Source organism: Arachis stenosperma, chromosome 3 (assembly GCF_014773155.1).
Source record: "Arachis stenosperma cultivar V10309 chromosome 3, arast.V10309.gnm1.PFL2, whole genome shotgun sequence".
Lineage (NCBI taxonomy): Eukaryota > Viridiplantae > Streptophyta > Magnoliopsida > Fabales > Fabaceae > Arachis > Arachis stenosperma.
The window spans coordinates 169,237,684-169,252,565 of NC_080379.1; the positions used below are offsets into that span (position 1 = coordinate 169,237,684).

General features: G+C 31.8%; 2 protein-coding genes across 2 annotated transcripts; one reads left to right on the forward strand and one right to left on the reverse strand.

The window, feature by feature from the left end:
- The first annotated feature begins 1,246 nt into the window (after positions 1-1,246).
- Positions 1,247-2,235, forward strand: LOC130970310 (probable transmembrane ascorbate ferrireductase 3). The gene is made up of 3 exons (XM_057896360.1): positions 1,247-1,426; positions 1,509-1,557; positions 1,636-2,235. Exons 1-3 carry the CDS (start codon positions 1,295-1,297, stop codon positions 2,091-2,093), a joined length of 639 nt encoding a protein of 212 aa, XP_057752343.1. The 5' UTR covers positions 1,247-1,294; the 3' UTR covers positions 2,094-2,235.
- A 9,513-nt stretch (positions 2,236-11,748) lies between these two features.
- Positions 11,749-14,790, reverse strand: LOC130968190 (protein OBERON 3). The gene is made up of 2 exons (XM_057893346.1): positions 12,825-14,790; positions 11,749-12,477 (listed from the first exon to the last, which is right to left on the reverse strand). The coding sequence occupies exons 1-2, from the start codon at positions 14,698-14,700 to the stop codon at positions 11,891-11,893; spliced, it is 2,463 nt and encodes an 820-aa protein (XP_057749329.1). The 5' UTR covers positions 14,701-14,790; the 3' UTR covers positions 11,749-11,890.
- Between the last annotated feature and the right edge of the window lie 92 nt (positions 14,791-14,882).

Genomic DNA, 14,882 nt, shown 5'->3' on the forward strand with positions numbered 1-14,882 from the left:
ATAATATAATATTTAATTATTTAAAATTTAATTCAAACATTATACCTGTCAAATAAAATATATAAAAAATTTATTTTATATGTTAAATATATGAGTTTAATTTTAATACACAAATAACATAAAATATTTTATATGGTCGTAGAATTACAGTCATTTTTTTGGATGACTGTTTACGCTATTAATGTAAAAAGTAGTGATTTTTGCTAATATAATATTATGTGATTAGATACATGTGTAAAAATGTTTTATACTAATAGTGTACTAAAATTAAATTCTAAATATATATACTGTTAGAATATAATTAGGATCAATTAGAATTATATAATATATCTGAATATTTATTATTACGATTCTCTTAACATCTATAAATACCTTTTTATATTGTATAATTTCATACACTTAGTCACTCAAAATACACAAATATTTTCTTCGATTTAGTCTCTTATTTCTAATATGGTATATTTAAATTTATTACGTGATAATATACAAGAAATTGTAATTTATTTCTAATTTTTGAACTATACTAAAGTAGTTATGAATTTTATATATAAAAAATATTATTTATACATAAAAATTAGCTATTATATATTTGTATATAAATATATATTGATTAAATTATTTTTAATATATATTTTATATTTTAATATGTATTCTATATTAGTGACTGATTTTAATGTATAAATAACATAATTGTTTATATATATATATATATATACGGTGCTAATAAAAATTTGAACCTAAAAAAAAAATCTGGTAAAAGTTGTATCTCGGATCCCCATTCCTTTCTTGACCAACATAGCTACCCTTCTCTTTTCCTTTCCTTCGTATTTCTCACATCTCTAGTTGTTAAGCAATCGATCATTTTTGTGAGTTACTTTCTTCTTTTATGGATGCTAAGAAACTAATAATTTATTTGAAGCAATAAATGTATCTGCAACTCATCAATACTACTACTAATCCCTATGTAAAATTTACTTTCCAGAATTGTTTAGAAGAATACGGCTAATCGACCAATGAATAATATGAAATAAACATAAAGACAAAATGGAATGATCTGACAGAAGAATATGCTTTACACGTTACTAGAATTGGCTTTAGAAGAAGAAGATGCTTAGCTAAAGCACAAAGTTTTCGAAATTCCAAAACCAGAGATCAAGCAATTCCTTCTTTTATTGATTATTGAACTTTATCAAAAGGAAGACTCTATAATAAGACTGAACCACAGCAGAAGCAGCAGCATAACATTGTTTATTTTGGCTTCTGAAATCTCAATTCTCCATCATCTTCCAACACGATGCGTTCTAGCAGTACCTTGGCTTTAGCACAGTTGTTTGGCTTCCTTGCCCTCATCCTCTTGCTTGTTTGGTTGCTGCATTACCGCGGCGGAATCGAGTATGATTCTGAAGATCCTGATCGCGTCTTCAATGTAATGGTTTTTATTAAGATTGTGAAAAGGTTAATAATCGCATTCCATTTCATACTTAACTCAATGTAACTCTGCCCTGCAGGTTCACCCTTTTCTGATGTACTTTGGGTTCATTTTCCTTGTTGGCCAAGGTATCTATCTCTCTTTCTTTCTCATCTCCCTTTTGTTATCTTGATTCTTGGCTGATTTTGGTAACTAAATGTGAGCAGCGATAATGACACACCACATGGTAACAATAGAACGGACAACACGAAAGACGATTCATGCAATGCTTCATTTGATTGCTATAGTACTTGGAATTGTTGGTATATGTGCAGTGTTCAAGTACCATGATATGGTCAACTTGGTTAATGTATACAGCCTCCACTCATGGATTGGCCTTGGTACCTTCTGCTTGTTCGGCTTGCAGTGGCTTGGTGGACTAATGTTCATGTTCGGAGCTCGAGAATCAAGAGTTTCAGTGTCTCCATGGCACATAGCTGGCGGTAGAGCACTGTTGTACATGGCAATATGTGCTGCAATGACGGGTTTCATGAATAGGTATGCAATGTTGAAACTATTACCGCACCAGAGAGAGACTCATTTGATCAACTTCACCGCCCTTGCAATTCTCTTGTTTGGTGTCTTTGTCGATATCTCAGTTGGTTTGGCTCATTATGGCCATTGATATTTATTTCCATTTTCTCTTAATTTCTTTCTTTGGATATACCCGAAATGGCTTGTATCATTTGATTTTATTTGGATTATTGATTGAGGTTACTTTCTTGCACTTTAAGAATCAAGGTTGTACACTTGTACTCTCTATTTGCTCCCACAAAAATATTATTTATAAATCAAAATTAATTACTAAAATTAACTCATTTATATTTATGTATGAGTAATATATATACGGTTTAACTCATTTTTAATAAAAATTTTATATTCTAACATATATTTTGTATTAAAAAATATTAAAAAATCAGTAAAATTTATTATTTTTTGACAAAAATTAGCTATCAATATTTAAGCGTAAGTTAGAAGTATGTTGTTAGATTATTAAATTAAAAAAATTAAATTGATATTTGATAACTAAAAGTAATAACAGAAAATAATAAATTTTAATAGTACTCAAATATTTTTTTCATATTAATAGCTAATTTTGTTGTGCACTTAACATAATTGTTGCTCTGATATTATTCACGAATGTTAAAATTATTTGTGCATTAAAAAATAAACGATCATTATATACTTGTGTATATTAATATTTATAAATATATTTTTTAGTTAAATAATAATATATTAGAAGAACCAAATTGTCATAATAGAATAATTACATTTGTTTAAAAAATTTTATAATATATTAACTACGTATTTCTATATAAAATGACTGATGAAGGAGTGATTTTAAATTATTTTTTTTAAAAAAAATCCTCTAAAATTAAAAAAAAAACTGTAAATGGATAAGAGAAAATAATTTTATGTGTGAACAATATGAATAATATATTTAAAAAAAAGAATTAAAAAATAAATTTCTAATTAATTATTTAATTTCAAAATTTAAATTTTAAAAATTAGGTTTAGTAATTATGCACATTTATATTACGTAGGATTACATCCAATTTCACCATAAACAGATCATATAGCAGTTAAGTATAGATTATCAAGTAGGCAATTCCACATCATACAAATTTAAACAAAACAGACAAATACATATGATGTATGTCTGTTCTATGGTTGATGAGTCTCATTTGTCGATTATGTAGTCAAATCCGACATGTTCGATAGCTAACTTTGGACTGTCCCTCCGTGCACGCATTTCCAAGAGTCAATACATAGCTTTTACAATCAATCATCAAATTCATCTCATTGGGAGAATTTCCGGAGAGTTAAAGTGTCTGACCACATCTTGCGACATAGGGTCAACAGAGTATCGAGTCTCAACCTGGAGCAAGTGGCGGCTAGCCACTACATCTACCCAGGAAAACTCATATCTCAGATAAAAAGAAGTGCTCAAGCCAAAATAATCATTCATATTCAATTGTTCATTATCATATTAGCCATTAATCATCATATATTCAGTGTTTCAGCACTTTTCAAACATAAATCTCCACTTCACGATATTTCTTTGCCACCAAGTCAACACCCTGGCCTTTCAAGGTCCACCCCTCTCCCTATGAATAGAAACTAAATTTGGAACTAAAAGAGGTAACTATAAAGGTTTGGAAGTTAGAAAATGGTTTAAAATCACAAAAATCTACTTTTCTCCAAAAACAGGGTTCCGCGTACGCATGTCATGTCTCCCGTACGTGGGGTGTCATTTGCAAAACTCGCGTACGCGACCATTGTTCGCGTACTCGAAAACCCCTTAGACAGGGGGCAGGTCTCGCGTCGCGTGGAACTTGCCTGCGTATGTGAGCCTGTAAAACTCCCCTCTTGCGTACGCATGCACACGCCCGCGTACGCGAGATGTCTTGATAGGGCCAAATGTCTGCGTCGCGTGTGTGTCCGCGTATACGAGTCCTACAAAAAGGTTAAAAAGCTGCTAAGTTCTGCAGAATTTACTTTCACACACCAAACTTTAAACGCACATAACTCTTTCGTTAAAAATCATTTTTAGTTCGTTCTTCGAACGGCGTAAATTTCATGGACCCAAATTTCTTTTAAAACAAGTTTAGAAAATTTTGAGTGTTCGAAAGCCGAGTTATAACCCGCTAAAATTATTATTATTTTTTTTTGCAAAAAAATTGCCAAACCTCTATTTTACTAAACTTCTTTCTCAAAACCAATCGTTTCAACCAATCACTCAATTACATTCAATTTCCTTCCACATAATCCAACAATCCAAACAATATAACTCATGCTCATCATAATACATTATAATCATCAAATATCAGCATCAACAATCAACAATATCATCATTCATTAACTCATTCTCAACATAGTTCCATATTTCTATCAAGGTTACTAAACTTTAACATACTTACACATTCCAATCTATCCTATGGTCGTCTAACCTACGTTTTCACGAAATATTATATATTATATACAAGAAACCAAAATCATACCTTGACCATTTCTCCCTAAGCCAAAGACACCTCAATTTCACCGTTTCTCAAGTGTTCACAGCCCCAAAGCCTCAACAAACATAATTCCAGCCAACAAGATCTAAAATCAAGCTCTCAACATCATCAATGAACTCCAAATCAATATAATTCAATCTATTTCCATAACATATCACTATAATCAATATCAAAGCTTACTAACTCACAATTCATAGGAGATTTGAGGGTTCTCACCTTATCCATGCATCAATTGAACAAGACCACTAATTTTCTTAAGTTAATTTGATCCTAAATCACCAAAAGAACCACAAACCTCCTTACCCAATATTTCAATTTTCGAAATTGGGGAGAAAGAGAGACTGAGGGTGAAGTTGCAATATTCTTACCAAATTGGTTAGTGGGCTTTGTATAACTCAACGCGATGGTCGCGTGGCTGCAAACGGTGCGGCGATTGAAATTTCGGATTGAAAGTTATGTGAATTTGTAATTGAAGCAAGAGTTTTGAGGTTTTCTCCTTGTTCTTCCCCCTTTTCAATGTGATTCAATGTGATTGAGGGAAAAAATGAGCCGAAGCACATGAGTGTTATTGAGTTGGGTTGGGTCTTGGACTCAATGTTGATCCAGTTCAATCGGTTTGACCTGTTAACTCGGTTGCTAAAATTCGTATTTTTAATATTTCTACCTCTTTGGATTAATAAAATTTAATTTTCTCATTCTTTTGATTAATAATTAATTTATTGACTAATTATTTACTAATTACGCGGGGTTTACACCAAGTGCAAGTGCCTTCGCCATCTAACCACTGCTTTGATGACTGGCCATGACGCCTTGTCCACGTATGTTGGTCTCATAGAGGATATTTCTGTTAAGACTCTCCATGAGTTGAGCAGCAAGGACAAACCCTTTGAGTTCTTGGTTGAGATGAGGAAGCTCGCATTCAAGGTTTTCACCACCATCTTTTTTTGGCTTTCATGATCATGATTACGTTGACCTTGGCATGGTGGACAACTTGAACACAATCTTAAATCTAGGAATGAAATCCATGGCCATCAATCTTCCTGGCTTTGCATTTCATAGGGCACTCAAGGCCTCCCTCTCTAAATCCCTTTTGCCGTTGTACCCCCTCTCCACCAGCCGTGCTGACGCCACCTGCAGCTACAATCGCACTCATGCCTTCCCCTCACGTGTCTATTGATGGATGTTCAGTTTAATAAGTTGGCAGATAGTTATTGTAAATCTTATGAGGATGGTTAATTTTAAGTATATATAATTAACAAATGCTGGATGTTCATTTCATTAAGTAGTTGGATAGTTGTTTTAATAACTATCTGGATGGTTGTTTGTTGAATTTGGATCTATTGTAAATTTTTCAGATACCACGAGGTTGGTGTCCGACGAATGAGAGGGTGACAGACGATTTGGAGAAAAGAGGATGTTTGGGTAAAATATTTTGGTAAATTAGAGTTTAAAATGGTTAATTATTTATGTGTGGATTTTTTTTATTTAAGTAATTTGAAGAATATTGTTACTTTTTTTTTTGTATTAGACTAAATTTGTAGCCTATTATTCATATTATTTAAATTCTTCTTATCTTCCTAGCGGAATTGTAAAATAAAAGACATTCACGATTAAATTTGTTATTTGAATTATATGTGACTTTTTTTATTGTACACCATTATACGTGACTTTTTTTTGGTATTCCCATTATACGTGACTTTTACTCCCTTATAATTAGAATGTTATGTTTTGGGGGGTAAACTAACGGGCCTAAGTCCAAAAATGAAAACTAACTTATGGGAGTCATATTCCATTTAAAATTAATTTGGTGTAAAAATTAAGTTGGATTGATTTAGTAGTTAATTTATTTAAATAAGTATAGAAATTTAAATTTATCTTATACATACAATAATTTACTAGCTAATAATAAATTCTTAAATAAATTTTAATTCGTGACCGATTAGTTTTTTTATCTGTCAAACTAAAAAATACCGTAAAAGAAAAAAAAAACAGCAGGTGGATATTTAGCTATCCAACAAGAATTATCTTCTTTTAACGTATGCTGGAATTTTAGAGGCCAGGGCCTCTTCTTAAATTCTACAATGTCTCTTAGGAGAGTATCATGAATTTGGGACTCTTGTTGACTTTTTGTGATGTCATTAACTTCCAAGGAATGAACTTATATCACCATTCTCCTCATGCCTAGCTCCAACGCCACTTTGAGGCCATAAAAAATGCCTCAAAGCTCCCCCTTTTTTCCATTACCTTTTTATATTTTGTGGGCCTAAGGGTATGGCCTAACAAAGGAGCCCTGAGGGCAACTCTGAAGGAAAAAACCCACACTAAACACGGCCCAAGCATGACCGTTACAATTCACACATAACATGTTTAGCCGAATCAAAATCTTCCTCAAAGAGGTTGATAAAAAAAGTCAGATAGATAATAGTTAAATTCGTCTAATGAACTAAATCATATGGATTTTTTTTTTAATTTCTAATTGGGCTTATAATATATTATTTTCTTTTGTTGGTGGAACTGCCCCTGCCCCACTTCCGATTCCATTACCTAGAAAGTGGTCCCCACCGATTATGTTTACATGAAAGCAAACTCACTCGCATTCTGCGGTAAGTCTCAACTCACCAACCTCTAGATTTCATATATATCAAATTAATTACTAAAATTAGTTATTAATATAAAATATATATTAAAAATAAATTAAATCATATTTATATTTATATATGAATATATTAATAAGTAATTTTCATATATAAATAATATTTTTAATTTTGGATTGTTCACATACGATACTGTTACATTATTTGGATTTGGATGCATACTCTCACTTCCTGATTTCTCAACACACCTGTAACAATATCCCTTCCTTGCTTACTTTTTCCTTCGTCCATATTCTGATTCTATTTGTAGCTCCAATCACCATAAGCAATGCTAGCTGCTGCTGCCACTGCTACTAACAGCATACACACTAAATTGAGTCATGATGCGTTCACAACTTGAAAAAAATGTCAAATAAGAATAAAATTGTTCTATTTTTAGTGACTTTTAAATATGTAATTGACCTATAAACTAATTTAAGTCTAATTCTTTTTTTTTTTAGCTCTAATTTTTCCTCTCGAATTCCAAACACTTGGAGAGGGTTGAGAATCACCATGAGTCTGACACAACTAGCTTAGTGTTAGTGATTGGCAAATAAAAAGATAAAGAATTTTTTTTAGAGAAAAATATGGTTTTTGTCTATAATGATTGGGGTAATATAAGATTGTTTTTAACATCTTTAAAATCGTCTTAATATTATATGTAGTTAGAAATTTGTTAATAGAATTTAGTAAGACAATACTGAGATGATTTAAATAAGATAAAAATATTAGGAACAAGACAATATATTATTTTTAGAAGAATTATTTGGTTTTTTTTATGTACAAATTTATGTATTAGTCATTCTACAAGTATCTTATGATGACTAATTTATTTAGATATGATTAAAAAATAATTGAATAATTATGTATCTAAAAAATTGATATTATTAAAGAATAAAATTAAATTTATTTTAAAGTTAAAAAATTATTTAAATTAAATATTAAAGAAGTATTATGTATATGTATCATGCTCTTTTTTTTTTCCAAAAGTTTATCTGGTAGTCATTCTATAAATATTCTATGATGAGTAAAAATTTTGAATTTGTAATGCAATTCATTCCATTAAAATTTACTTTCATTTTCCTTGATTTGATAGGTTTCTCTAAGAGTAATATATCGTTTTTATTCCCAATGGTTGATCTTATTTGATTCTAATATTTTTAAATTGGGCTTAAGCCTTATTTAAATTATATTGATTGTTAATACTCAAATTTTTATAAAATTTTTGAAATAAAATCTTTATATAAAATAATTTATATAAAAAATAGTGGATAATCAGTTTTTATTTTCGAAAGTCATTTGAAAATAGTGAGAATCTTAATCATTAGAATCATTACTAGTTGGGAAATATAAGTGAATCTAGTAATAATACTAACACAGAAGATACTATAAAAACAAAAATAATGACAAACTTTATTCATACCAAATAATCATCATAAAAAAAATTAAACAGCATAGCTATAATTGTAGTCACTCAATAAAAATCAAACACGACATATAAAAAATTCTAACTCTCTCACCTTGCATAACTATGACTAAAACAATCGCTTGTCTTCCATTCTTAGTATGAATTTGAGCAAGTGCTTGATCTTCCATGTCTATATCTTTAATATTCAATTCCTAATTATCTTATAATGTATTGGTCTTTTTAACTCAATCAAATAGCGTATTGCTCTTGAAGATGGTATTGGGAGAGGGATAAGAAACAAAGGTTTTTCAATAGTTTATCTATATGGTGTCATCATATCTATCTCGGCCACTTCGAGTTTTAAAAATAAAAACAATGAAAATGCAATGTTGTTCTATTACTATTTTCAAAAGTTCTTGTTAGTCGGAGTGGTGTAATTTTTAGATGTTTTTCATTTACTTATGTTACGACTTATGTGATTTATGATTGAAATGCCTATGTTAAATCATACAGAATGTACATACAATAACCTTTACTTGGTTTCTTTTGACATTCTCCTAACTTCTCCTTATTTGAACCGAAAAGAATCCCTTGTTGACATAAACCCTATTGCAATGCATAAAATTGATCTTATTTTTTCTTAAACATTCTTTCAATATTACTTTAACTTGGGAGGATATTGAACTCAAACCGTGTATAAAATTTATGAGAGTTCCCTTTTTTTACTTAAGGTTTTTATTTTAAGAGCTTGTCAATCATCTTCTCTTACTAAAGGATCACTCCAATTATCTTGTCTTTAGGATCCTTTAACGAAGGATCATTTTCTGAGTTTTTTAATACACATAAGATGGTTATTATAATACTTAATATGTATGTAATAAAAAAATATCATATAATAACATGTAATGCTAGTATTTATATTTTAAGAAATATTTAAGGTATGACACATAAAAAAATAGTATAAAATTCCTATTTCCAGTAAAATTCGTAGAAATTTTACATATTTTTCAATGTAAATTAAATAGGCATGATTATTAACGAAGAAAAATTTGTTCTATGGCCACACTTTGTGTGTATTTTGATGTAGGTATGACTTTTTGGCTAAGAGATAGATGTCATTCTTCTAGGTATATATATGAGATTAAAATTCAGGATGATTAAAATTTGATTAGAAGCCGATAAATCATAAACTATTAATAAAAACATACGAAAAATAAATAAATGATGAGTTATGATGATAGAAACATCTTACTCGATCGAAAAATTCAATATAAATATTGAGATTGCAAAAGATACGAATTCTATGCAAATCTCTAAGTTCATATTGGTTTTATTGTAGAAAGTCTATGTTGGCTTCATTGTAGAAAAGAATTGGCGTTTTCATATTTATGGTCATTATTATTAGTACAGTTCAGAGAGAATACCATCTTAAATAATATATGAATGGAATTTGTAATAGTTTTGCGAAGAATTTAGAATGAGAGTAAGAAAATGAGAAAAGATAAGAGTTTTTTTTTTTTTTAATAATAAAGTGATAAAAGTACACGAGACAATCGGTAGAGATAATACTTAGCATTTTTGTATAAAAAAGAAGAATAGAATGAGAAAGGAAGGACTTAAATGGCTCTTAGATATGTGCATATTACGATATGAAAATCTAACTCGCATTTAGATAAAATCTTCAATCTGAATTGTCATTTGTAAGTCCTATAAAGTTTTCTATGTTTGGAATCTGAAAATACTTATTAGATAACAATTTATAAAGAATTGAGTTACTTTTAAAACGAACTTTAAAAAAGTCAATCGAATAACAGTAGCTTGAGATATATTTATGAAATATTGTTAGTATGTCAGCCTGATTGATTATAGCACAATTTTCTACTATAAATTTGTAACAAATTTATCTACCTAATTAAATTTAAATTTGATTTTATACCAAACTCAAAGAATAAAGCCCATTTTTTTATCTTTTCATATAGTCAAAGATTATTCAAATTTAATAAATATAGAATTAATTATGACTATATATCTATATCTTAAAAAATTATTTATTCTCAATTAAAAATTTACTAAAATTAATATTTTTAAATTTTAAATTAGATATGTTAATTTTTTAAGTATATTATCTTCTAGCTTTTATTATGAAATCTAAATTTAAATTATTATAAAATTAATTAATTAATTAATTATTGAATAATAAATATAATTAAAAAATTGATATATTACACTGTTAACATATTATTAACAGTACGAGTTTAAAACGTTAAAAATTCAAATAGGTAATTTAAAATTAGGAACAACTTTTGAATTTATCATAAATATTGGGAAAAAAAAACCAATAGTTTACTCAATGTTGTTACTATGGTGGAGCATTATTTTAATCACATTGGGAATACCACTAATATTTAAGTATCATAATTCAATGAGAATATTCAATGTTATAAAATGATTATGTTAAGTGTATATTAAAATTAATTAATAAAATTTGTTATTATTATAAAATATATAAAAAAATATAAAATATATATTAAAAATAGATTAATTATATATATTTATATTTAAATATATTGATTTTAATGACTGATGTTAATAAGTAAATAGTAATTTTTAATTAACAAATACTTTATGTAAGATTTATTGTCAAAATCAAGAATAAAAGCCATATGAAATACAATCTGATTTGATAGGTCAAATGCCACACCCACACAGTACTGATATGATTGCAACCAAGAAAGTATTCAGATTCTCTTTCATTATCTACTTTTGTGAACATGTTCCAATACTGCAAGTGCAAAAACACTGCTTAATCTTGTTAATTAATTAAGGTGGTGGTGCAGAAGCCACAATCATCGGTAAGCAAAGAAATATTAATATGTAGGCCAAAGTGGCTGCTTAGCATTATCCTCCTTTATGCTCCATCCACCAACACTGATAATAAAATAATACTAATCATGTCAAACAGCTTTCTTCTCTGCACCTTCGTCACAGTATATTTGTTTCTTTAAGTGCACAAAAGTAGATTATGACAACTCAACTTCTTTAAGGGAAATAGATTATGTACATTTCTCCTCCACATACCCTCATCATTAACACTAATGGTGTTGAAGACCAAAAGACAGAGCAGGGGAAGCAGAGTATTTGTTCAGCTTCAGATTTATGCAGTTATGCCCCCTCTCAGTTTATGATTAAAAGAATAAATAAAAAAACCAACACACCAAAAACTTAAAAGACAAAAAGAGTTTAGCTTATCAATTGAAAATAATTCATTCTGGGAATAACCAGAATACCATAGCAGCAGACCAATAAATTACACACATTTTTAGCAGTATTCTGAACTAAGAAAAAATATAAGACAAAACAAAAATTAAACCCATTGCTGCTTTGTTGCCTCCATTCTCTCCAATAAACCATCTATCTCATCTTGCATTCTCTTCTTCATCTTATAGTAATCATAATGGGAACCTTCCAAGACTTTGAGTTCTTCTAGTTTCTTCCTCCTCATTTCCTCAGTCTCATGCAAACACAGTTTGGCTAGCTTTTCGGCATACTCTTCTTCCATCTGCGCGGTCTTTGTCCTGATCATCTTCTGGAACCCTTCTGCCTCCCTCCTTGCTTCATCCGCCTTCGTCTGAAACATTTTCGCTTCCGCCTCCTTTATCCGCACAATGCTCTCCAAGCTGTCAAGTCCACCTTTCCTTAGCAAAGCCCCCAGTTGGAAATCAGCCTCAGTTTTTAGTTCACTTAATATGGAAGCTTTGAAGTCCTTTTGATGAAGATCATTTGGCAAGGCACCAGAATGTGGCCTAGAATAGCTCATGTCATAAGCATATTTAGGCATTAAGGAACTAGTTTTTGGAAGAGATGGTGTGTCTTTCGTAATGTTGGATTGAGATGATGCTATATCCTTTGCAGATATGGCAGAAAGGGGAAAGTCTGGCAAGTTATCTGCATCTGTTTGTCAGCAAAATCATGGTTTAGATATGGGTATGAACACACATAAGAGTGATGATTAGGTAACAGAAAAGCTAAGCAATAACCAAGTTAAATTTGATTTGTGTATAGGCATTTCAATAATACCAATAGAACATTCCTCTTCGAATGTCAGGAGTATATGTTATCACCAATGACACACTGAAAAAATGACAGCCTAGGATGAAAATAAATATCCAACATGAATACCTATAATTAATTTCGATGCAGGAAAACACAAGCAAACATGGTAAGGAACACAGGCAAAACAAATTCCGAGAAGAACAAGCAAATTGGATAGAACCAAACACCATAGTCCAGAGACTTACAGTTGAAAAATTGTGTGATATAATTGCAGGCATCCGAAGGAGAAGCCATTTTAGTTTGAAGCTTTAACAGCATGTCATCAGTTTTGACATGCAATTCTTTCCCTTTACGGTCTTCACTTCCCCTAAAAATCTTCCTCACACAGTCGAGCTCCTTCATCAAGGTTTCAAGTCCCCAATCCTTTGCACAACACATGAACACATCCTTAACAAACCCAAACATTTCAGAAGCATGTCCACAGCCAATACAATGAAACTGCATTTCTGAGGTCCCCGCAGGTCCCTTCAAGCTCGGCCCGGGCTTGATGAGGTTCCTCTGAATGCCACAGACAGCATGGCACCAATGGGAACAAACATCACAACCAACCCAACTACAAGTATTGCTTGCGCAATCGAAGTTCAAACAAATAGGACACATACAAGAACTACAAAATCCCTTATTCCCTGAGCAAATCTTGCAGTCACAGTCATCAACAGGAAGCAGACTCTTGCAGTTAACATTCCTACATCTCCTATATAAGAAAACCTCTACCATCTCAGATAATTGAATTTTACCAGATAAGAAGTTTGCAAGCCCCATCTTGACAGAAACCAGAATCTCCAACTGCACCTTATGGCACTTGGAAAGAGTCTCTTTGGAGAGGTCAGATCTCCTTTCAAGCCTGCTTTGTAGGCTGACCAATTCATCTTTCTTGTCAGGCTTCTCAATGAGATTCTTCAGGTATTCCTTGGTTGAAGCTATGACTTCATCAGCAAGCTCCTGAATCATCAGTGCTGCGGCGGGAACAGACTCAGAAACAACTTCCCTCAGGATCCTCTCAGGCCTTGAGAGCTTCTTCATCTTCCCCCCACCATCTAACCCTTCCAAGAATCTCACATTCTCGGAATTCCTACCCCTCGAGTCCCCAGATTGAGCTTCAAATCTTGGTCTGGCAGGCAATTCAGAAGGGAAAAAGGAATGATTATCCGAACTAGTAGTCTTAAACTGGCTATTTCCCTGCATAAAGGAGCTAATACCACCACCATGATTGGAAAACCCAACCCCATCTCCAATTGGCTTGAACCTACTGTGAACAGAACCGTTAGTCCCCTCCCCACAATTCCAAATTTGGTCATCCTTACTCACAGAGTAGTCAAAATTATCAGTTGAATTGCGGGTAAGCGAGCAACTTGGGTTGTGTGAGAAAGGGTGAGAGTAAGAGTAAGACAAAGAAGCTGTAGCTGTGCAATCATTATTAGACCATGTTGTAGTTGAGGGCCTGGTAGGTTTAGGCCGAAGCGGTTGTGGTTGTTGCTGATCAGCACCGTTTTGTAAGGCGTTTGAAGCGGTGAGAGAGAGTGAGACATCAGGCAAAGCAAGAGAGAGATTCAGTGTCTCAAGCCTTGGCTTCTTCTCCCTATTACTCTCTTGCTCCTCTTCTTCTTCCTCAACCGATCGCTTTGAGGAGTTATTCTCTCTGGTATCACTCAGGCTCAAGAAATCTCTTTCCACAAATTTACCACCATCAAGATGATTTGAATTCTCGGAAACAAGAATCTCTTTGCCCTTGTGGCTAACAACTTTTTCTAAAGAATGATTATTCAGCAATAAGCTCTTACCAGGAATAGGAATATCCTTATCAGCAGCAAGACCCAGCCCTTGTGCATCGCAGAGGTAGCTGAGGGTGAGTTCTTGCAATCCTGAGCTGGCACCACCAACCATGCTGCTGCTTGTGGGCTTTGAGTGAACACCACCCATCTCTGAATCTCTCAGAAATTCAACACCTTTCTTATCCGGGTACTCCCTGCTGGGCTCAAAATTCGGCCTTGTGAGCTTGCTTCTTGAGCTTTCATCCGCAGAGTCAACACCACCATTACGAAGTTCCTTACCTCCAATCATGGTCACGGGCAGAGGAAGAAGAGAAGAGAGAGAAATAGAGAGGGAGAAAAAATAAACAAGAGACTAAATCAAAGGTTAAGAGAGCAGCGAGGAGGGGCAATTCTGAAAATAAAAGAAGAATCCAAGGGCTTTTGTATAATAAGAATTGGTCTCACGCAATGTAAGCAACGGGTGGATTTTGT